The sequence below is a fragment of the Lingula anatina genome, chromosome 2 (genome assembly GCF_051362555.1).
Source record: "Lingula anatina isolate TDL-2025a chromosome 2, LinAna3.0, whole genome shotgun sequence".
NCBI lineage: Eukaryota > Metazoa > Brachiopoda > Lingulata > Lingulida > Lingulidae > Lingula > Lingula anatina.
In genome coordinates, this window is record NC_141768.1 from 47801260 (window position 1) to 47826565 (window position 25306).

The 25306-nt window shown below is 37.7% G+C and overlaps 1 protein-coding gene across 3 annotated transcripts in view; it reads left to right on the forward strand.

Annotated features, from left to right (window-relative positions):
• LOC106173020 (BCL11 transcription factor A-like) overlaps positions 1 to 25306 on the forward strand; it is a 66582-nt gene that overhangs the window by 24859 nt on the left and 16417 nt on the right. For 2 of the 3 annotated variants that reach the window (XM_087003720.1, XM_087003721.1), the window contains exon 2: positions 24019 to 24444. In XM_087003720.1, the coding sequence (XP_086859846.1) occupies positions 24019 to 24444 (426 nt within the window). Of the gene's footprint in view, positions 1 to 21035; positions 21582 to 24018; positions 24445 to 25306 lie in introns of those variants that run through there. The other variant, XM_013553995.2, reaches the window with a different exon arrangement.

Below are 25306 nucleotides of genomic sequence, written 5' to 3' on the forward strand. Positions count from 1 at the left end.
CAGTTGTTTACCCCAGGAAAATTCATTTTTTTGGCCAAGATGACCAGTTGTTATCCCTTTAATTTTTAAAATCTGTATCATTAAAGAAAAAGAAAGTCTATGCAATTTAGTATTTATAAGATGAGATGGCTTAATCACCGCCCTGCTGCTGCAGGTTGTGTATGTAGGCCAAAACCTGAATTATTTAACCTCACAGTTTGTGTGTTATCTGTTTTTTTTTCCTGGAACGTCTCCCGTATATGGTTGAAAATCAAAGTGGATGTGAAAATATACTGGTCACAGGATTGAAATATTTATGTAAGAAATGTGCCGAGGTCAATACCTTATGCAATCTTGCAGTGGGGTGAAAAAAAACATCATTTATTTCTTTTTAATTATAGATATACTGTTAAAGTCTATATATTCATTTCAGTTTAGATCTTTATTACTGTGATCTATTTTATTTAAAAAAAGGCCGAAAATACCTGATCCCAGTATGATATTGCTAATGTGTATTTAGTAAATTGTGTATGTAGTTTGGCTAATTTGATAATACATGCTACTAGAATTTGAAAATGAAAACTACTAGAATATGATAATGAATTTTAATAGCATTTGATAATGAAAACTACAAGTATATGATAATGAAAACTACTAGCAATGGATAATAAAAACTACTAGTTCTTGATAATAAATAACTATTAGTATTAGAGAAAAAACGACTAGTATTTGATAATGAAAACTGCTATTATCAGATAATGAAAACTAGTATCATATAATGAAAACTACATGTTGTAGTATTTGACAATGAAAACTGGCCAGTAGATGTTGTTATACAAGGTAGAATTGCTCTGACTCAGTCCTGACCACAACAATTCTAACCATATCATCAATGGTGTTTGTATTCTGATTACTGAACACAAAGCCTACATACCTGGTTGGCATAGAGAAAAAAACCCCACAAATGAATGGCAGGGAAAACATGGGCAGCTTATTTGTTATGTAAAAAAGGGGGAGAAAGGAGGATAATTAATGTGGCGTGTTTTGGAAGGAGTTCCAGGAAAGGGACAGGGGAAAAACTGACCACTGGAAAAAAATGCAAGTCAGGAGTAGCTGTTTTATTTGATTTTATAATTTTGTTGTTCTGATTGTGTGGTCAATGATACCCTGAGTACAATTTCCCACCATTCTTACTCTATAAAAGAGTATGAGTAGATATTTACACACAACTAGATCATCAACCAAAGATAACCTAGACTGTCAGGGTAATCAATGTCTGAGAGGAGATTTAAGTTCAATTTCCAGGGCTCGTACATATTAGTTTAAAGCTAGGCACAAGTAAATGAATGTATTACTGCAGGGTAGACGAATAATGGAGCAAATAGTCACTGAGTTTATGACACCAAATTGGGAAAGTTTATTGACCAGTTGGTGTTGGCTAGTCTCTACTGGACCCATGTCTGGAACCCATTACACTGGCTGCACTTCCACCAGGCCTTAATACAGAGACAGTTTAATCTGGGTTTCATTAGTTAAGGTCACCTAAGGATAAAAACACTGAGTGGTCAGTATGTCCATTGAGGGGTCAGTGTGATGAGGAGGGGTAGAGGGGGGTCAATGACTACAGGAATGACACCTGCTTGGCACTGGATTTTTGCCTTTCAAATTTATGGTCTAGATTTAATTGAACATTTAGACTAATTGTAATAAATCATGAAAAAGAACAAAATGGGATAAAACTGAATGGACCGAAATAAAATTAAAACATAGTGGTCAGCTAATAAATTTAGATATTTGGCCAAACTGAAAGACTATTCCAAAATGTAATCTACTGTACATAAAGTCTCAGAAGATGACAAAATGTCAGCAACTCTCCACTATAAATTCAGACACCACACATGCATACAGATATATAATGACACATGGACGTATGTATTAGACAACAGATAATGAAATGTTTCACCTAACTGGCCTTAGTTTAATCGCTATGGGTCATCAGGCCAGTTGTCCTTAGCCAGCCTTTCAGCCGACCGTTGGCCTTGTTCATTTACCTGACCGTCTAGACAGTTAACAAAAGTTATCCAATGTAAACAGCCCCTGGCTTTCCACCAGCCAGGCCAAATATTGACCCAAGCCAGGCTTCATTGATTTCGGATAGTAAATGCCCACTTCACATCTGATATGGCACAAAATGAAACGTGGAGAACTGTTGTTCGTGAAGGGGAGAAGTTAAATTTCCTTTTGGCAACAGTGGTTTGTGTGTGTGATGCTTTTAGCGGGGGATCGTAACTACAGGTGTAGGTAGATCAGCTCTGCTGGCTCTGTCGTGTTATTATCTCCTCCTTCTTCTTCCTCCCTCCCTCCCCACCCACTTGAGCCTGTCTCCACCAATCCATGATATACCACATAGGCATTGTATTGAGTTACATTGTTATTGTAGAAGGTATTATTGTGAAGTGGAGGAAGAGTTCTACATAGACTTAACACCATGTGGTTACCATGCAGCCAGACTGCTGGTTCTCAGGTGAACAAGTAAACATAGCGACTGGCCCACTTCATTAGTATGCAGAGCCCGGTCCCTGGCTACAACATGGAGATTGTATTCCATGGCCTGCCTTGGGTCATGGTATGGCTGTATATCTTATTGACCCACACAGTAGCTTATGCCTTAACCTCCGTGACCTCCACTGTCTGGGCGCGCTGGATTCATTCTTCGCCTCCTAATACCCCTGACCTGGTGGTAAAATCTAGCAAGACATAAATCTATTACCACTTGGCTTGGTAAATAGAGATCTATGTAAAGCTTGTATAATGTAGGGCATTTTTGGAGTATAAAACATTTGCTGAGGTATTCATATGTAATATTGCTGGTGTCATTGGCTGGAGGGGTGGTATTGTCCACGGTATTGTTGGCTGGTTTTCTATGGAACGTTGAAAGGCTGAGGGACTATGGGTAATATGAGGCTTATGTCAGCAGCCCTCAAAACCACGGCTCTTCTGACAAAAAAGTTGTGGCATTTGTAGATATTTGAGAAGATGGAGGAGCCTTTGAGGATGGAAGTTAATTTTCTGATGTAAAGACCGATGTCAAAACCATTGATTTTTTCTAAAGAGAAGTATTAGAATATTAGAGAAATATATGAAGAATGAGAAATATCAATTTTTTTATGTAGCAAGAAAAAATCTGAGTGCAAATAAGTCAAGTACAGTATTTCAGTTATTCTGCACCTACGCATTTCATTTGTTTTGTTAATAAGAAGTTGTAGGATCCTGAGTTTGTTGTTTCAATGCAGTGATTAATATATGATAAAAATGGTGACATTTAAAGTCCAAAGTGTAAGATTCAAAAGAAAAATGAATAAATAAATAAAATAAAATAAAATTAAAAAAATAATAATAATAATAAAATTTGAAAAAAAAAGATGAAAAAAAATCATAATTACAGATATTTCTGGAGTAAATAATATTTAACTCTGTCTAACCAACCTGTGACCCTCCTTTCGGAACACTTGTCATTACTCTAACAAACTGGGAAAATTAGTCCTTAACCCATGTTTAACGGTGTATTGTACATGTTTGAAAATTCCTTGAAGTCATATTTTTTATGTTTACATATACTGTAAAGCTGCTGAACTTTTCCAATTCAGACCATGAAAACAATAAAACCCCTCAAATATAAGTACCTGACATTGATGGTTGTTTTTGAAATGTACAGGAAGATGTGGCTTTCTAAATGACTGGCCTGTGCTTCAAATTTCAAACCTGATTTCAAAGATGTTTGACAGGTGGTGAGATTTGTAAGGAGGTGATAGATTATTTTGGACTATGGTGAATAAAGAATAAATTTGTGTAGAACAAGGAAGTTTCTAAAAATATAACTTGTCCAGACTCTTTATTGGAATGGTATTACTTTAAGTTACTGCTCTATTTAAGTGCTCCACATGGGAGCTTGCTGATTACTCAATACTGAAGATGATGTAAAGTAAAAAAAAATGGCAGCTTAATGATTGCGTCACAGTATTTATGCCTCTGTCAAATCTCTCCGCCCTCCCTGTCCAGTGAACTTGGAAATATACTGGTCTATAAAGAGGAAAAGAGAAATAATATAAGTACATATAACCAGTAAAACCTCGAAGAAACTATATACGCATGTATCCAGTGAAAAAAGGAAATAAGCACATTTATCACCTTATCCAATAAAACTGAAGGAAAATAAGCACATATATCCCGTGGAAAAGAGAGAGAAAAGTAAGTAGTTGCACCTGTTCTCACCCCTTGTGAACTGAACTGACGGGGAGAAAAGTGGTAGGAAATTTTACGGAGGGTGAAATAGCGTGGAATGGCCCCGTTTGTGTTCAGCATGTGTTCTACATGGTCTACACTGTCTATCCATTTGTCTTGAAATTCTGCGTGACCATAAAAGACAAGCTCAAAGAACATCTAAGCATTAATTTGCACCTAAAGTTAGGTAATCTATGTTTGTTAGCAGTGAGTGGTACACCTTGAGGGAAGCCGGTGCAGTTCATCATGTTGTCCCACTCCTGTATCCAGTATGTCTGTGTCTGAGGGACCATTCCCAATGTCTGAGGGCCCAGTCCCAATGTCTGAGGGACCATTCCCAATGTCTGAGGGCCCAGTCCCAATGTCTGAGGGCCCAGTCCCAATGTTTGAGGGACCATTCCCAATGTCTGAGGGCCCAGTCCCAATGTCTGAGGGCCCAGTCCCAATGAAAGTATCTTTTTACGTAGAGCTATCCAACTCCACGAGGACTCTCAATGGATGAAATCAGATTAACAAATTTACAAGCCTCCTCTTGTTTACAACATACTCATATATAATCTGCAGTTTTTCTATATTCTACTCAATGCCAAAAGAAGGCGTGTTATTCTGTTAGTCTGTTGCATTCAGCGAGAGTCCCCGTGGGGTTGGATCGATCTATGTAGAACAATAGTTGCAATTGGGAATGAGCCCAGAATCCTTAAAGAAGTAGGTACACTAGACTGTTTACCAAGAGTGTATTAACCAAAGTCTGTAGCCCCATCTGAATGTATGCAATATTGCCTGTCCCCTTTTCAATTGTATTAATATCGTATTAGTAGATACTAGATAGATGAAGGAATTTTCTTATACGATATTACATCACCACAATCACACGAAATAGAGAATTATCTCTTTCACACCGTATTATGTCAGTTTGCAGACTTGTCTTTTAAGAATTATCGGTTGGGCTGTGGAGTGAGTAATTAGAGCCATATTGCAGTATTGAGGAAATGTACTGATACTAATGTATGTGTAGTTTATCCCGTACTCTGCCCAGGAAGTAGCCAAATGCAGGCAGACAGACGGGCTCAGTGGAGGTGGGGAGGGGGGATAGAAAGAAATACATTTAGCTGGATATGGCCCACCAAATCAAAACTTGATCAAGGTTCCATGTCCTTTCTAAAGTAGGGTTAACTTAATTGCATAAAAAAGCTTTTTCATTTTTTACCCCTTGTTTGAAAAATGGCATAAAACCTGGATCATGTTTTAATTTGGAGTGGGCCCTGTAAACTATGACCTATAAAACCTGTTCTGCCAACAGACCTGAGTTGTTTTATGCCAAGTTATACTTTTACCTCATCTCTTGCTCTGAAAGCTGCTTTCCTTTGTTGCATTTTGAATTTAATAAGATTGCTTTCCTATTGCCATCAGATTTTCTGATCGATCAAGTTAAATTAAATTAAAATTTTAAATTCTCTTTGTAATTTATTTCTAAATCACATCGACTTATCTATCAGACATTGGCAAGGGGGATGGGGATCCTACAATTATCCTTTTGGGCAGACGTCTGCTCTGAATCAAACTTTGTTCTAGATCTTATGCCATTTTGTGTGAGTTTTTCAGAAATAGACCCTCCCCCCCTTTGAAATAGCTGGCTACTAGCCTGTCTGTCTATCTTTCTTCTGATCTGACCATGTGAGAAAACCCTGAGTTAAGTCCTTCTTAAATATGAACCTGGTCATTGACTTCTAGTAAAGAGAGAGACAGTCATTGATAAAACGTGAAAAAAAAAGTTCATGGAATTTGTAGATTAACAAATCATCTTTTCATTAACAATAGAATATCGCCTGGACACATAATTGATCAGTGAATCGAAAGTTGTAAACGGCAGGCAGATTCCTGGAAGAGGGGAAATTGATATGTTTGTGTTGTCATGGCAACATTGTGTCTGTGTCTGACCAGGCATGTGTTGTGGACAGAGCAGTAAGGCCATAGGTGATCCAACATCTTGTCTGGTCTCGACAGTCTGTGAACTGGCGTAGAGTGCAGCCGTACCAACCACGTAGTTTATGTCAATGTCAGGTGGGGTTTGTATATATGTGAAGCACATGTGACCTCAGTAAGGAAAGACATAACTATATGTGCCTTATGTGAATTCATAATATATGGGATAATGTACATACATGTATTCTTCAGTGGGCTTACATTGTTGGTGAAGTGGCTGAAAGGATGGGGATGTGGAGTTACAGGATACACCTACACTGCATATGTTAATAATCTGCAGTCACTTTTACACTATTTCAATTTCATTTAATTATCAGGGAAATGATTAGGCAGAGCATTTGTGATAATATAAATAAAGATGACCAAGAAAATATTCAGTACATTTTTAAAGTCTGATAGGTGAGAGTTGAAAGATATTCTCTGACGTCAGGGCTGTGCCTCTTCATCTTCCTGTAAACTTTTATCCAATTAAGTTTGGCATTTGCATGCAAATTTGCATGTCTGAGAGGTGCAATAACCTATTGGTTCCCAGTGGTTTGTGTCTCAATCAGAACTGCAGATGTGTGTGTATATGTGTGTGTGTGTGTGTGTGTGTGCGTAGAAATTCAGCCACGATCCTCCTCGTTGTCACCAGCATTAAATACCTTATCTTTTCTGCTGATGAATTGGTCTCTTCCCAGGTGTTTTAACATCTTGTATGCTTATATTTACTAATATCATATATTTTACTCTTTCAAGATCCTGAGTTACTCACAAAGATATATTTCATCACACAAGGCAGACCGAGTTTTCAAAACTTTTAAGTCAGTTTTTATTTTTGTATATAACTAACAAAACATTGATTTGCAGAAAATTATTATTTTATATTATTGGAGTCTATTGAGTAACTACCACATTGACGGTTATCTAATTTTTTATGTCGGAAGACGGTCAAAAATGTAGGATGGAGCAGCAAAGATAATTTGGAAGACTGTCAGAACATATCTCTGGATCTGCCCCTGTACCACAGGCTTAGTTGTAATTGTGTTCTATCCAACAAACTTTTCTAAAGTGAACTTCTATCAGAGATGGATATCTTTACTATATTCTAAATTCAATAGTCTCTCAGGTTAGGCTATTTTATATATTTTGTCATGTGAAGTATCTTTCTGTGGCTGTTACCAGTGGAAACACCAGGGTTCAAGGCAGGTGAGCAAGAATTACCTGGTCATTTTGATCTCTAGTTATTGATTCTCTTGCTTTCCGTAACTTAAGTAATGGTTTGGATAACAAGCCGCGACCTCTGCTTGACACCCTTATTTGGATTAACAGTTACAAATATATATTAACAAGTCTTCCAAGGTTTATGTTATTCGATGTCTTGTAATTCCTTTTGCCTTCACCAATTGCTTGCTGTTACAAAAAGATGAGAAACGTGAAAAACTAAACAGAACACGAAACACCAATTATCAGGGATATGTGTTCTAAACATATTATGATTTCCACGATGACTTGGTGGAAGGTTTTCTGAAGGTTCCAAGGTGTTGAACTCTGTGGTGAACCAGGCTTTCTACGGGTAGCTGGACCTGGGTGTACGTACCTTTCTCCAGTCATGACACAACGGGGACCTCATACAGGTATGGTATGGCAGGTGGGCAGCGAGCCTTTCACAACCAGGTTTTTAGGTTCTTCTGGTATCTTGTCATTGCTGGTTGTCTTCTCTCTCATATTACTGGGACCACTTAATGCAAGGGCAGATCCAGAGATATTTTCTGACAGTTTTCCAAATTATCTTTGTTGATCCATCCTCCATTTTTGACTGTCTTCTGAAAGAAAAAATTAGATACCCTTTGATGTAAACTTGAAAATCTTACCCTCTTCCGGAAGACCCATAAGACAGCCTCAATCTGCCCCCGAAATGTAACCTCTTTGTTACCCTCTACCAGGGCCTCAGAGAGTTTTTTCACAAGGTATTCTCAGATATTTCTTTGGCTAATTCTGTGCACACTTCAACACTGTGGCCAAAGAGGATTTTTGTGAAAAATGATGTCACAGCTCAGCAGTCTGTGGTAGGAAGCACCCTTATGTAATACTACAGGATAAAATATCAGCACCTCCAAAATGAGTACTTGTTTGTATCTAAAAACTCAAATAAGTACGAAGAAATTATAAGTGTGTTTGTTTAATTGTCAGTATTTAATTGTGTTATACATTTTTTTAAGAACGTGTGAAAGTCTGCAAATTAAACTGCTGTTGATGTCACTAATTTTTTATCCTCTGCAGGCCACAAATGAAGGCACGCAAATATAGCGGCACTGACAGGAGGCCATTTTGTTTGAGCTTTTCACCTTTTTAATCTTATGTTGATTTTTTTCTTTTTCCTTTCCTGGATATCTTTAGAAGACGTCCACTTAAGGGAGCAAAAGGTAGTACTAGTCGATTTCAAGAGTCTGCCTCATTATTAGTTTTCCTACTTTTCTTTCACTGTTGTTGACCTTAAAGTGTTGAGATCTGAAATGGCACATTTTTATTTGAGACCTTTGGCCAGCGGTGGTAGAGGTGTTGTTAGGGCTTAGAACATGATCGTAACAGTAAAGCAGGAGAAATGGTCTGCTATTCTTTTCATAATCTTAAGCCAGCTGAAGGGTATATTTTTAACGTGTAGGTAAACAAAACTGGTTTCAAGTTTTCAGAAAAGTTAGAATTTCTGTAGGCCCTTCTTTGATGGTGTAGCCTTTGTATAATATCATTACACCGTAGTGCAGAAAAGGCTTCCCTTGGCTACTTGGTTGAATGCGTGCGCATGCGCATACGCCGTCTGACTTATTTTGTCTGCATATGGTATCAAAGGTGAAAGTGCACGCTGCAGTGAGCAGGCTGCAGAAGTAACGCCACCTGGGGGCTGTCAGACTGTTTTCATGCTGGAGACATTGTCCTCCATGCTTTGATATGAAAGCCTGATAAATTTGTTGAAAGAGGTTTAGAAAAAAACTTGAGTGGTGGTCTTAAGTGATTAGTTATGGACTTGAGAAGGGTTCTGAGTCTACACAAGTGGAATTACATAATTGCTAAGCTGCCTGTTTTAGCGTGTATTTCCGTGTGTGACTTAATCTTCATTGACTAATAAAAAGATGATTGGTTTTTGGGATATAGAATGCTGTGCTGTAAATTGCTATAAATGAAAGTTCTTTTCCTTTGATTGATCATTGAAACAGGCATCCCTTCATCAGAAAATATGTAGAATATATATCATGGTTTGTAAAGAATAGATTAAGATGACAGAAAAAATAGGGAAAATGTATTCATTTTAAATTTCATTTTAAAAACTTAAATTTCACACATTGAGAATGAGTTCAATTTTAATGAAATTCTTTAGGGAATAGTAATACAAATTTCATCCTAGTAAGTGACAAGATAAATATTGTCTCCGAGTTATAACTGTGGTTCAGCAAATTCTAAGCTTAAACTGTGTCACCCTGGGAGAATTATAGGCGGTAAAATGTGGTCGTAGATTATTATGTCACCAGGTCGTATTCTATTACATGCCTGCGTGTTGCATTAGGAATGCAGGTATAAATAGTCTGTCAAAGCTGTTCCAACACCCTCCCTCTGGCACTGTGAAGGTTTTTGAAAAAAAAAAAAACAGAATTTTGTGAAGGGAAAAAAGTTTAAAAACTTTCCGGTAAAGATGAACTCAAATAGCATGGAATGAGCATTCTAGTTTTGTAGGCTAGTCTGTTTTGTGTGCAGTGTCAAGGTTCAGCCAATATTGCTTAGGTCCCAGGCAGCTTGATTTTTAATGATTCTGTTATTCTCCTAAAATATTAATTGTCACCAGGTGGGTTGGTGTATAGAGGAATGGTATAAGCCACCAAGAATATAGCAGAGAGACTTTGCTTGATATGCTTTGGTGTGAATTTGTCATGTTGTGAGCAAAAGCCCTTTCACATTTTTCTTTTAAAGGTAGATGTTCATGTGCATCTCATAGTCGGATGATTGTACCAGCAGAGTTCAGGGCATTGGCTATCCTTGACAAACTGTGTCAACAACATCAATAAACGGGCTCTACTTCTGATGATTGATTCATGCTGGTGTCATCATATGAATTGTGGATTTTTTTTTTTTTACATAGCCCTAAGGGAAATTGGCTTGTGTAGTATTCCATTGTCTAAATGACAACCCCAAAAACTGGTCCGTTCTCTCCTCGTATTAAGTGTACCTCATGCACTCCAGTGCATGTCCATTTAGTTCAGCTGATAGCGGTCAGGAAATAGATAAATCACCCATTATCTGAGAAGTGTTTGATATTACTGCTCTGATTAGCATGGCAAACCTGGCCTCGGAGACAGAAGCGAGTTTTACTGAACTATATCTGTATTAAGGTTGACATTTCATAATGAGTATGATGAGCCTTGTCCTCCCGTGTCCTGGTCAGGTGAAGTGAAGGTCAGGAAGACTTGGTCAGGTGAACGAGACCATCAGCAGTTCCAGTGAAGCGGTGAAACCAGGTCTCGGTTCATTTGGACACGAAAGTGTTTACATATTTAGAATGGTACTATGTGCCTGGTAATTTCCTCTCGAGCCTGGCCAAAGTACAGCAATCTCAGGGCAGGTCACGTAAAGATAAATATAGGCGGGTTTGGCCATATTGTTTTTTCATGGCTGATTACAGTTTATGCTGTCAGATGGCTTTCAGGTCAGAGATGAGGGCTGTCCTGATAGATGATTACAATGTTTCTGTGCAATTGACAGTAATGATTGTGTTTTTAAGGGGAAAAAAGAGGGATAGTTTACTCAGTTGATATGAACATTTGAAATGATGCATATGCATTTAATGTGACATTAAATCACAGATATTTTAGATTCTTGGAAGTTATTATCATATTTGAGAGATTTCATAAAGTATTTATTTTTCTTCCCCTATCATGTTGTCCTTTGCATGCATTTAGTCATCCATGTACTGACATACACCTAAATTGAATGTTCTTTATGCTACATATATTTTTGTGTCTTTAAAATCCAACTATTTTTACTTTACGTATTAATTTTGATTTTGTGTTATCGTCACATATTTCAAAGTACTTTGCCCTATCCCTTGTCTCCATTCAACTCTTTGCCCCTGCATCCCCCCCCCCCCCATCTCCATTCATCCCATAGTTTCCTCAACCCCCAACACACCCTCTTCCTCCACGTGGCCATTCAGTCCCTTGCCTGAGCCTCACCCCTTTCCTCTATCTGCATGGCCAGTCCATATCCCCTCCTCTACAAACACCACACACACATAGACCTGTGTTTTAAAAAGTCCATTATCTTAATAATCTGACAGTTGAAAGGCCCTTTGCTGCCCCCTTGTACTTTATCTTAGCAGTATGTGTGATACTTTGTGATGGGACAAGTTGTCTCCATTATTTCTAGATGGCCATGAGTGGCATGTGATGGCAGATTCCCCACTCATGGCTGTCCTACATGAAATCCATCTCGCACTGTCTGATGGGAAGGCATAGGCAGCAGGGAGGAGCCCCTGTCTGAGGACATGGCGTGACCCGGGGCGTACCTTCAGGGTCACGGGTTCCGTGTAGAAAGGGCGTGTGGTACTGTAATTATTTTGGTCAAGTAAGCATGACCCTCTCCCAGACCCTGACGCATAGCAGAGATGACTTCTCGTGGCGATGTGGTTCACTTACTCTGGAGAAAAGCTTTGAGAAATGATGGGCATGCACAGACTTTTTAAAAGTTCGTGGAATCCATTAGTTTGGGATGAGGAAATTGGTAGTTGGGAGGCCCACAGTGGGGTGGCTGGGGTGGCACTAGCAATTTCTTTCCTTTAGCCAAATAACTAATTTTTCATCACTTTTTTGTCCAAATGGTTTAAATTTGACTAAAATAAGTCAAGTCAACCCTATTTCATTTAGCCAATTTCAGTCAGTTTTAGCATTTGGCTAAATTGGCAAGTGTTAACGCTACCCCAGGGTTGTATGTCTATAGGGAGTTCTCTAAAACAGAATAAATTCATGGTTTAGTAACATATCTCTTTTGATAAGACATAGACATATTCGAATGTTCCATCAAAGGTAAACATTTTTTAAAAGCAATATTAATTTTTTTTAAATGTTTTCCAGTATCATCACTTCTACTGTAAACCTAACATTTAGAATTCTAGACACTTGTAGATTCTGTCATCATGTCTTGCATTCACAAACCAACCTTAAAAGGTATCTTTCCAAGTAACAGCTTCCCTCAGGTATATTACATTATATATTCTTAAGGGGGAGTGGGGTGGGAGGACAGGCGATTAATTCTGAAGGGGGGGGGGGGGGTGGAAGAACTGGCAGTCCATTAGGTCAATGACCTGTCAGTTCCCTAGCTCTTCTATGATAATGTTCTGATCACTGGTCTTCAGTCTAATGAAAATGTGTGTTTGCGTGTGTGAGCACATGTAACTGTTGTTATCTGTTTGTGTGTGTGTGGGGGGGGGGGGGGGGGGGGGGCTGCATGTGACAGTCCTCTACAGATTCCCTATGTTGTCATGTTATCCCCAAGAAATAAGATCTTTCATCCTCTCTGCCTGCACTTATTCATCAGTAAGATTGAAAGAGATCTTGTACATTTACATGTTCTTATATTGTTCATGAAAAGTACATGTAACATCAGTGTAGGTTTTCTGATAGAAGTTGATTGTGTCACCGGAATAATTCTCACTTTGGTCATCATGTTACAAAGGTATGGTGTCAAAGAAACACTGTAGTCTCTTTCCTCTGGAAATTAATATTGTGGTGCAGCATCCATTTTGATATTTTAAATGAAGATTTAAGAATTTTGTGGTTTTATTTTTATTTTAATTGTTTTAATTAAAAAACCTTTACTAATTAAAATTAGGATAAAAAGATTGTTTTAATAGTGGTCAGTTTAATTTTCGGATATATATAACAGGTATCTTACATTTGGGTATCTATTTTTTAGTTTTTGACTTAAAATCATTAACATACAGATAGAGATCAAACAATATCAAACAAATGCCACATTAATTAATCCTGGAATTGATAAGTTTATATATATTAATCTGAGATTAGTAATCATAAACTTGAACAAGTTGGTAAGTTTCAGTTGTTTCTCAAGTCCATAATTGTCCAATGAATAACAACCTTCCTACCATCCTCTGTACAAGTTTTCACTTCAGGTCAATCACAAATCACTTTGTTCAGTGATGTCACTTCCTGCGCCAGGGTAGGCAGAGCGCAATTTTTCTAGGAAGAGATGTTATTTATTATAAGTTTTTACAAGATACAAATTATCAGTTCAAAATCAGCCAATAGAAAGCCAGTGTACAACATGTCTCCATTTCCTTGACAGTGTACAGGATTGGCGTTGTGTTTTATCTCCTATTTTCATTTTAGATAGTCGTTGCTAATGTCCAAAGACATGCTACATCCTTTATCTTGAATAAAAAAATTACTATCCCGTGTTCAAATATGTAAAAAAAAAAAAAATAATAATGGAAGGAATGTATGTTTCTGTACATCTTGTTTAATCCAAGATGTAAAATATAAGTGCCCAGTTAATTCTTAGAGAATGATGGATGGTGAGTACTACAAAATATTATGGAGTCGAGGAGATTTTGTTATAGTATTTTTCTTTTTAATTTTTCTGATTGCCATAGCTATGTTTGTTGTCCATTTAAAGATGCAAGCTTTTCTCGAGAAGAAATTTCCACTTCACTGTGAATTATATCTCTCAACTTGAAGATTTGATCAAAATATTCAGCATTAACCCCACCCTCCCCTAGTGTTAAATTAAAACAGTTTCCAAAGTTAGATAATTTTCATCATCAGTATTTCTTGGATTGAAAACAAAAATTTACTAAGAATTTTCTTTGTTAAAGATGACACAGGAAAAATTTTTTAGTGTTTCAGACTATTAAAACAGATGTTCACAACTAAAGATATGAAAGCTCCCTCTCTCCATCTCTCCAGAGCTTTCAGCCATTTTTAGAACCACAATTGCTGTAGAAAAACCATCAAAATTTGAGATTTTGGAAGGAGGCTTCTACATGAATAATATGTTATAAAAAGATGACAATGAACTTTTGAAGGAAGAGCAAAAATATTAGAATAATCACAACTGACAACTTGTTTTCTTTAAACAATTGAAAATAGGGAAGTTGACACTGGACATTTAAGAAAAATCATTGAAATATGCAATTGCAGTTTATTGTACCACCAGCGTTAGCGCTGGCGGTACACATGGTTTCGGTCCCGTCCGGATCGTTCCGCCGGCTCCGCCGGCTCCGCCGGACGGCTACCGTTACCGCTTCTCCTCCTAGACGGTAAGGGCCCCCGTGCCCATCTCATGGATTTAGGTCACCTATAATCTCAACTCATTACACGTAAAATTTGGGCTTTGTCGGTATTGGGGTCTGGGTGTGGCACTCATTACAATGCACCCTTGTCTAAAAATGGCAAAATTAAATGCTAATTATCTACCCTACAGAAGGAGTTATGGGAAAAATTTCTATAGACGGCTTTCCAAAAGTCATATGTGTAGATTTCAAATATACCCTTGGATTTGACCTTTGACCCTTACTTCAAGGTCAAATGGGCCAAAATTTTCAAAAAAATGAAATTTTTTACGAAAAAAATTTTTTTTGCCCTGTTATTCAGACACTACACAGACTTAACCAATAATATTATTGGAAAGTGTTACCCTTCAGGTCATCTTTCATCTCCATGAATTTGTGGTCAATCGGTGCATTTTCACGGGAGTAGCGGCCATAAGATACCGAAACTGAAAACTGTCTCTAATTCGGGAACCGTTAATGCTAGAGACCCATTCTTTTTTGCATTTTGTAGAGCATGTAAAGCCCAACACGGGGAGTGGTCTCGGTTTTTTTGTATTCCATACGGTTTTCGAGTTACGCTGTATCAAAAAGTACATATTGGTGGTAAAAGCAAAATGTGCAGTACGGTAATGGATAATAAATTTTGAACTCTGGAAAAATAAAACATAAGGCTTGGCAAAGCAGACAACTTGTGTTCAAAAATGACATTATTTCATCAAATTTGAACTTCTGAAACTTCAGAGCACCTCCTATTTCAAGAATTTTGACCAAAATGACATTTTCTTCATTTTAAATAATTTTTTTCTGTACGAAATTTAAGGCACATTATGTTAACTCCAAAATTATAACATTTAGTCCCTTATATCTCCAAAACTGGCAGAGATAGGTCCATAGTTACTATTGAAGTTGAATAGGAAGTCATATACTGGCAATCTTACTGTGACCTTGAAATTGACCTTTGACCTACTTTTCACCATGAACTGAACTTTGCAAATTTTGCTTCCCTTTTATCTCCAAAACTGGCAGAGATAGGTCCATAGTTACTATTGAACTTGAATAAGAAGTCATATACTGGCAATATAAATGTGATCTTAAAATTGACCTTTGACCTACTTTTCACCATGAACTGAACTTTGCAAATTTTGCTTTCCTTTTATCTCCAAAACTGGCTGAGATAGGTCCATAGTTAGTATTGAACTTGAATAGAAAGTCATATACTGGCAATCTAAATGTGACCTCGAAATTGACCTTTGACCTACTTTTCACCATGAACTGAATTTTGCAAATTTTGCTTCCCTTTTATCTCCAAAACTGGCAGAGATAGGTCCATAGTTACTATTGAACTTGAATAGGAAGTCATATACTGGCAATCTAAATGTGACCTTAAAATTGACCTTTGACCTACTTTTCACCATAAACTGAACTTTGCAAATTTTTCTTCCCTTTTATCTCCAAAACTGGCAGAGATAGGTCCGTAGTTACTATTGAACTTGAATAGAAAGTCATATACTGGCAATCTAAATGTGACCTTGAAATTGACCTTTGACCTACTTTTCACCATGAATTGAACTTTGCAAATTTTGCTTTCCTTTTATCTCCAAAACTGGCAGAGATAGGTCCATAGTTACTATTGAACTTGAATAGGAAGTCATATACTGGCAATCTTAATGTGATCTTAAAATTGACCTTTGACCTACTTTTCACCATGAATTGAACTTTGCAAATTTTTCTTCCCTTTTATCTCCAAAACTTGCAGAGATAGGTCCATAGTTACTATTGAACTTGAATAGGAAGTCATATACTGGCAATCTAAATGTGACCTTAAAATTGACCTTTGACCTTTTCACCATGAACTGAATTTTGCAAATTTTGCTTTCCTTTTATCTCCAAAACTGGCTGAGATAGGTCCGTAGTTACTATTGAACTTGAATAGAAAGTCATATACTGGCAATCTAAATGTGACCTTAAAATTGACCTTTGACCTACTTTTCACCATAAACTGAACTTTGCAAATTTTGCTTCCCTTTTATCTCCAAAACTGGCAGAGATAGGTCCATAGTTACTATTGAAGTTGAATAGGAAGTCATATACTGGCAATCTTACTGTGACCTTAAAATTGACCTTTGACCTACTTTTCACCATGAACTGAACTTTGCAAATTTTGCTTTCCTTTTATGTCCAAAACTGGCAGAGATAGGTCCATAGTTCCTATTGAACTTGAATAAGAAGTCATATACTGGCAATATAAATGTGACATTAAAATTGACCTTTGACCTACTTTTCACCATAAACTGAACTTTGCAAATTTTGCTTCTCTTTTATCTCCAAAACTGGCAGAGATAGGTCCATAGTTACTATTGAACTTGAATAGGAAGTCATATACTGGCAATCTAAATGTGACCTTAAAATTGACCTTTGACCTACTTTTCACCATAAACTGAACTTTGCAAATTTTGCTTCCCTTTTATCTCCAAAACTGGCAGAGATAGGTCCATAGTTACTATTGAACTTGAATAGGAAGTCATATACTGGCAATCTAAATGTGACCTTAAAATTGACTTTTGACCTACTTTTTACCATGAACTGAACTTTGCAAATTTTGCTTCCCTTTTATCTCCAAAACTGGCAGAGATAGGTCCATAGTACCTATTGAACTTGAATAGGAAGTCATATACTGGCAATCTAAATGTGACCTTAAAATTGACCTTTGACCTACTTTTCATCATGAACTGAACTTTGCAAATTTTGCTTTCCTTTTATCTCCAAAACTGGCAGAGATAGGTCCATAGTTACTATTGAACTTGATAAGAAAGTCATATACTGGCAATCTAAATGTGACCTTGAAATTGACCTTTGACCTACTTTTCACCATGAACTGAATTTTGCAAATTTTGCTTCCCTTTTATCTCCAAAACTGGCAGAGATAGGTCCATAGTTACTATTGAACTTGAATAGGAAGTCCTATACTGGCAATCTAAGTGTGACCTTGAAATTGAACTTTGACCTACTTTTTATCATGAAGTGAACTCTGCTAATTTCTTTCTCTTTTAACTTCAAACTTGACAGAGCTAGGTCCATAGTTACTCTTGAACTTGAATAGGAAGTCATATACTGGCAATTTACTGTGACCTTGAAATTGACCCTTGACCTATCTTACGAAGAACTTAAATTTGATTGTACCATATATATTTTTTGCAATAGTTTAAAAATTCTTGTTGATTGCATTTTTACAGCTTGTCAAGCACAAAACTGGTGGCTGTGTCCCTTTTTTTGTGTATGTGGGGGTCTATACGAATGCGCTTGCTCCAGCTGGTGGTACAATATTCGGAGGCGGTATCGCCTCTCTGATCCTCTAGTTTAAATCCAGTTTTAACACCAGTAATTTAAACTGTTTAACACACAGTAAATCAGTGGACCAGTCTAATCCATTGAGTGTAAACAAGCAGGTTCATATTTTACCTGAATGATAAGGTGAGATGAGATAAGATAAGATCAGCTAGTTGTTGTTGTTTACGATGTTCAGTTAGACCATGGCGTGTCCCTAACTGTCCTGTCCACTTGCCTACAGCAAACTGCTGAGGTCAGAAAGAGGCTGAAGGTCAAGGTTACCTTGATATTTTCTTACCTGAACATTTTGCACTAAAAAAACTGATATTTGAATTTTTTTTGGAAAAAATTCTTTTAAATTTCTTTTTTATTTAAAAAAATTGAATAGTTATTTTATATCTGGATGAAACTGATTTTTAAAACTATTTTACAGAGATCTTAATGAGATCCTAAAGACAAAAGTTCTTCAAAAATGCTTGAAAACCATTCTGATTAATTTTTGATACTTTTTTTTAAATCTCAGCTTTACTTTTTCCCATGGAAACAATTCAGTGTATCCTGAAACATTGTTCTAATTCTATTCAGTTTGAACTAATTCTTTTTGATTCTCTGCATCTGGCTCCATCTAGCTTCTGATTATGATCTCAAATAATGCTGTTGTTAAATTTTCAAAGAAGTTAAAATCTTTTTAACATGGCAGTTAAAGTCATTATAGTTACAGATAACAAAACTTTGTTTAAGAAAAAAATTGCAACCTCGGCCTTTTAGGACATTTTTGTGTTTTGAAGTAGGATAAAATATGATGATAGAAACACACTAAACATATGCCATATATAGCACAGTGCATGTTCTTCGAATATTTCTTTCTGCTTTGAGCAGAATGTTATTGCTGAGGTCAAGGTCATTCTTGTCAGCTCCAAACAGCCTTGTTTACGGCGCTCTTGCAAAATGGACACCATTTTGTGCTGTCAGCTTTGAATGAAGTGATAAAAGGACAAGGGTCTTGGTCACGAACAAGAATACATGTCTGAATATGTCTTCCGATTAAGGGAGTACATCTTTTGTAGAAAAGATATACCATTGGGTGGAGAATGGGACCACGTGGGCAATTAAGAACTGAAAATGTAAATTTAATGCAGATATTAGGGGAGCTATTCGTGTCCATAGGCAACTAAATTCTTATTTTACCCTTTTTGAAATTTCTGTGTGTATCTTCTGTCTCAGACATCTCATTAATGATGTATTAACCTCAGTCTGTGTTCTTGATTGTGATGGTGTTTAGGATTACAATGACATGTAAAACATGTTCAACCCTGTACTTTACCTGGAAACATGAAAAATTCACAAAGATAGAGGTATACTGCAAGTTGGTTAATACCAAAATCGCATGCTTGCAAATGTCTTTTTTTTTTCAGCTACGTAGGTAGACACCGCCATTTGACCCCACAGTGTCCTGAGCTGGTCCCCACCGCCCACTTTATTGATTATAGTTTGTAATTGTGTGTCCAGTCATATCCTAGATAGAGTATAATTTCCTGGTGGTTTGTATGGAGAACAGAAGTGGAAGGAAACTGTGCTTAAATGTGATGTTAGCATGTGTGTGTGTGTGTACGTGTGTGTGTGTGTGTGTGTGTGTACGTATGTGTGTGTGTGTGTGTGTGTGTGTTAGTGCCCTTTAAGGATGACTCTTTGCTTCTGTGACCTGTTAGAACAGAATATCGGTTTTCATACCTGCATTGTGTGTCAATAGAAATAATATCTGATTCAGTCATTTACTGCTGGTTATTGATGCTTTAAATAAAACATGAAGCTTGTTTTTTTATTTTAAACTTTTAAAAAAAGATAAAATGACTTATTTAAATGTGCTGAGTTGTGTATGACAACTGAAAAACTGCAAAACATTCTTCGAACGGATTGATGTCCAATAAGAGACTTAACCAGAATATGGCTGCTAAAGGTGAAAGTGTCAGGTGTCTGGACTGTTGTTCCACACTGTCAGATTAGCAGTCGTAATCAAGAAAGTGAACTGGGGACAGCTTGATCCAGTGATCTCATTACGTCTTTTGTTACATGCAGGGAGTGAGAATATCTTCTCCAAGTTATAGTTCAGCAATGTAGTTCAAAAATAGTTCAAGCAAGGTGACTGAGAAAAAGTAACTTCTAGTGTTTTAGCAAGGTAATACTGAATGTTGACGGTTTTCATGAGTGTAATTGCGTTTATTGTTGGTTGGGGCAATTTGGTTTTCAAACAGGTGTCCGTTACACAATATTTCCACTCTCTCTCTCTGTTTAATAATTTGGAAGTTTCTTTTTAAGGGGTAAAGCTGAACTAGTTTTTGGCAGTTCATGCTAAATTTTTCTCAGAAATTTGGTTCCCAAAGAAAAACATTAATTAGCCAAGAATTATCCACATACTAGTTAATAAAGAGATGCTTTTTAACTTTTCCCACTGCTTTTTTTCAACACCATCTCTGTCTGCTTTTTGCCATGCTCTTATAGAGCTCCCCCCCCCCTCAAATCCCACACAGGCACATGTAAACTGTCCCCTCGCCATGTAGATTTTTATGCCTCACAATATATGTAGTTGTAGTTGTGACCTCCTGTGTACACTGAGTCCATGGTGAATCACTTTGTGTTAGCCTTCCATTAAGGAAATGACCCACATGTACAAAGTGAATAAATCAGACGTCAAATGGCAGGTTGAATAAAGATCTTAAAAAGAGAGAGACGAACAGTGTAATTACCAGGATACTGAGGACTATCAATGGCCGCCGTTCAGCAGACGACTTAAAAGATACGGTTTTACTGCGGTCTTTTTATGTCCATTTATGAAAAGTTCAGTCATTTTTAAAAAAGAATGAAGAAACTTAAATTTCTTCTACTGAAAAACCTACAATGTTTTATATATTTAAAAGAAGTATGAAGATTAAAATCAAATCGGGTTTGAAACACTACCATAGCCTAGAGAGTGGTTGATAACTTGATATGAAAGGGAAACAATACTGTTAACATAAAAATTAAGTTGATCATGTCCTGTATGATACTGTTAATATATCAAATTAAAGTGACCAGGTCCAATACGATACTGTTAGATATAAGAATTAAGTTGACCATCTCCCATTCATGTAGGAGGATCACTGGGTCTTTGTTAACCTGTATTAATCTGGTTGGGTAGAGCAGTGAAGCTGAAAACCAGATCAGGGCAGATTAACTAGGACAGCATACAGTACCCTTGACCAGGGCAGGCATAATCTGATATGGACAGATATATGTACACAGTCATGTGGTATTGGACAAGATCAAGTGTAACCGCCATATTTTATGTTAAGTAGCTACGTCAGGACTGAGGTCAGGCCAGGCCAATGCGCTGTAAAGGCCGAGTTCAGGTAAAGCCGCGAGGTCAGTCTAGGTGATCTGGCATTAGCGGTGTGGATTAGTTCAGTTGTATCAGAGTATTCCAGCCAACAAGACCACTTTTATGCTACACTTGAACCAGCTATGGCTGGACATCTTAGGATTTGACTTAAGTAGATAATCTTATTGTGAAGACTTTGTTCACCAAGAGGACGTCATACTTTGGTTTTGCTGACCTGTGGAGATCATTTTCTCCAGTTTTGATACGTGACCATGTGGTTAATGGATGTTAATGACAACTGTACTGGAGTGGCTAGTCTGGCCAACTGCTTGACCAACCTGGGTAAGTAAGAGGGGGACAGTGTGTGTGTGTGTGTGTGTGTGTGTGTGTGTGTGTGTGTGTGTGTGTGTGTGTGTGTGTGTGTGTGTGTGTGTGTGTGTGTGTGTGTGTGTGTGTGTGTGTGTGTGTGTGTGTGTGTGTGTGTGTGTGTGTGTGTGTGTGTGTGTGTGTGTGTGTGTGTGTGTGTGTGTGTGTGTGTGTGTGTGTGTGTGTGTGTGTGTGTGTGTGTGTGTGTGTGTGTGTGTGTGTGTGTGTGTGTGTGTGTGTGTGTGTGTGTGTGTGTGTGTGTGTGTGTGTGTGTGTGTGTGTGTGTGTGTGTGTGTGTGTGTGTGTGTGTGTGTGTGTGTGTGTGTGTGTGTGTGTGTGTGTGTGTGTGTGTGTGTGTGTGTGTGTGTGTGTGTGTGTGTGTGTGTGTGTGTGTGTGTGTGTGTGTGTGTTGTTATAACTAACTGGTTAAAAATGTGTTTTAATAATAAGAGATTGAAAAGCGTGGGGACTTTATGATTTAAATTGTAATTGGAAATGGTTCTGACATAACAAGTTCAACTAACATACATAGAGTAAAAGGAGAAGAGATTAAATCATTATTACAAGGCATGCTTTATATTTATTTTACAAGACATATTTCTAAAGGTATCCTTTATCACTATCCTTGAAGCTAACATATAGCAAGGGAACCTATGAGGACAGCTGTTGTTTTTATTTATGGATGAATACTTGTACTTTTGATTTTAACTGTGGTAATTGATGGTGAAAACATAGCGGTAGTAATGGCATGTTAACACAGACCAAGAGGACCATTAACCAAACTGGCTTTACTTCCAGGCATTTTTTCTCTGCATATCTGTTAATTTGTACTGAGAGACTGGCTTCTTCTTTTGTGCAATTTTAGTAGCGTGTGTCGTGTGTATGTGCCGTTAAGACACCTGATGCGGTTATAGTAGTGAGTGTAGTAGGGCATAGTAATACATTGATTAGGAACAAAGAAAGCAAATCTAGAGAGTGGAGGGATTAGATGAAAATGAATGAAAAAACAGAAGTGATTTATATATATAGCATGTTAAGGAAAAGAGTAAAAAAGTTTGTCCTTGAAGATAGTATGACTTATTTGTGCCTAGTTCCATTTTAAACTGAGCACTGAGTGTGGAGGGCAATGTCCAGTTGGACTGGAATTGGCCCCCCCAAGGAAGAAGCCCCCGGCAATGGTTTTTATAACCCAGACACAAAGCAGAGACTGGTGCATGTTCTGAGGATTCCTAGCTCAGGTGTGTTCTCATGTATATATATGTCAACACGTCTGGTTCACTCGTCACTGTAATGTGTGACCTGTCGTGAGGGTGCTGATGAACTGAGGCTTGGATTTCATAGACTACACGTATCAAATATGTGTGAAATAGGCATATGACTGAGTGCCACTGTCATATTTATTTGTTGGGTATGATTTTTCACATTTGTAGACATGGCACTTATTTATGTACATAAATATATACTAGTATATGTGAGAGAGAGAGAGAGAGAGAGAGAGAGAGAGAAAGAGAGGGAGAGAGAGAGATCCAAATTTGTGTTCAGAATAGCTGAACTGGATGAATAAAAAATAACAGTATATCAAAAATGAGTTTCTTATGGTCCATGTGTTTTAAACTGTTATTTATGGTTTTAAACCTATATAAATGTGCTCTCCCCAACTGCCATAAGGCTGCAGCCAGGTCTACAGCAGGGCTCTATGGTTTTGGACTGGGCAGTCTGGGCAGTAATTGGTCTAAATAAGGGGGTGGGGAGAGGTAATGACCCGTGACAGATATCACACTGATAAGCCTGGCTTGTTATGTAACTGGACAGCCATCAACTGGACATTACAAACTGGACTTGACAGCTGATGGGGCAGATAAACCAGCAGTAGCTGTGGTCAGGCAATGCTATTGGGGGTAAATGTGGAGAGAATGCTGTGTAGAATACTGAAACAACCAGGAAAGCACTTGTTGGTGTAACCCATGTAAAGAATAGTTGTTGTTTGATCCTATAAATATAAATTTTTTTGGTTAGAGTATGTTAAGGAAAGATGTGATATGGAATATCTATCCATCTACTAGTAGTCCTTGTGTTGAAGGAAGGGCTTTGGTTGGGTGATTTCTGAAATATTCAGTTTTTCAAAATAAATAAATAAAAACATTTGAATTTTAAAACTAAGAACTCATTTTTGATATCATTAATTACAAGAATGCTAAGATCTTATCTACTGGAGTAATCTTATTTTATAATAATAATAATAATAATAATCTTTATTAAGCAATAAAATGTGTACAAAATGTGATTTTAGTAGTGCCGTATTTGGCATTTTAATACCTGGTGTTAGACAGTATCAATTTGACTGATATTTTTAATATGATTATTTTATAAAGCACATTCAAGAGACTCAAAACTTCTGCTCTATCGTTTCCAGCGCTCCCAGACCAGGATGTTTTAGTGTGTGGGGACTGCCATGAAGAGTTCGCACTCAATGACATTTGCAAGTTTATCCAACACAAAGTGAAACGATGTAACAAAGAGAACATAGACCCCTTCTCAGAGCCCGGTCCGCCTGGGGGGGAGGATGACGACAGACTGGACCAGTGCATGTCCGTCATAAGTACGGCACGGCGGACCAGTATTTCCGCACCCATAGCGCACAAAGGCTCAATTTCTAGTGATGGAAGAGATCGGTCATCGCCCCGGCCGTCCTTGCTTAGCCAAACGTCAAAGATTGAAGAAGAGGAAGAAGACAATGGTGAATCAGGCCCCAGGGGGGAGAGGTCGCCCTCCCTGGCGTCTTTGCAGCAACCCTTGAGGCCCAAACAAGTGGATGCCGAATCAAACACAACACATACAGGTAAATAGAAGGGGCGGGGAAGAAAGGGGGTGGGGGAGTAATTTTGATTTGAGTAGACAGGGCTTATACCAGCTTGCAAAAAATATTATTTAACTGAGGAAATTAATTTCAGTTAATTTCATTTGTATATCAACGATTTGACTATTAAAATGGTAAACCAGGTGAAAAAAAGTCCCAACTAGGGCCTTTGGGCTATCAGCCCCGAAATTCTCAAAGACTTTATTTGTGATGTAGAGAAAAGAAATCCATTCTAAAACATTCTAGCCAGAGGATCAACTTTGAACTGTTTGCTGTGTATCTGAACATGAACTTCGGTGAGTCTGTCGAGGATTGTTGGGTTCAGTGTATAAGGTGAAAGTACAAGCATTCATAACAGACCACAAGTAACCTGTCAGCAGTCTGAAAACAGTGCAAACCTACCCTGAAAGTAGAGGAGCTGAAACCCCCAGTCCAGATCAGATTTCTCAACACCAGGTTAAATATTTTTAAAGTAAGATGCAGGTGTCTGTAAAGCAGAGGCACGTGTGGGGTGGGGGTCTCTGTGATCTGGTTGTTTGGTGACATCAGGAAGACCTTGACCAGTTCAGGTTTATACACACCAGAGGGGTGGAGGAGGGCTCTTTCTGTAAAAATATGGTCTTTTAACCTCTCTAGCTGGCCCAACTAAGTAATGACACAAAGTCCAGATCAAATTGTGGTTCAGATCTGACCTCTTCCAGCCAAAACGGTGGTTTTACCCCCCCCCCCCCCCCCCGAACTGTGACCTTCCACATGTGTATGGCTGTTCTATACTAAATATGTATTACATAAACATCTGTTATGTCTGATAGTGCATCCTGGTGAATGGATGTTTTTTAAGTTG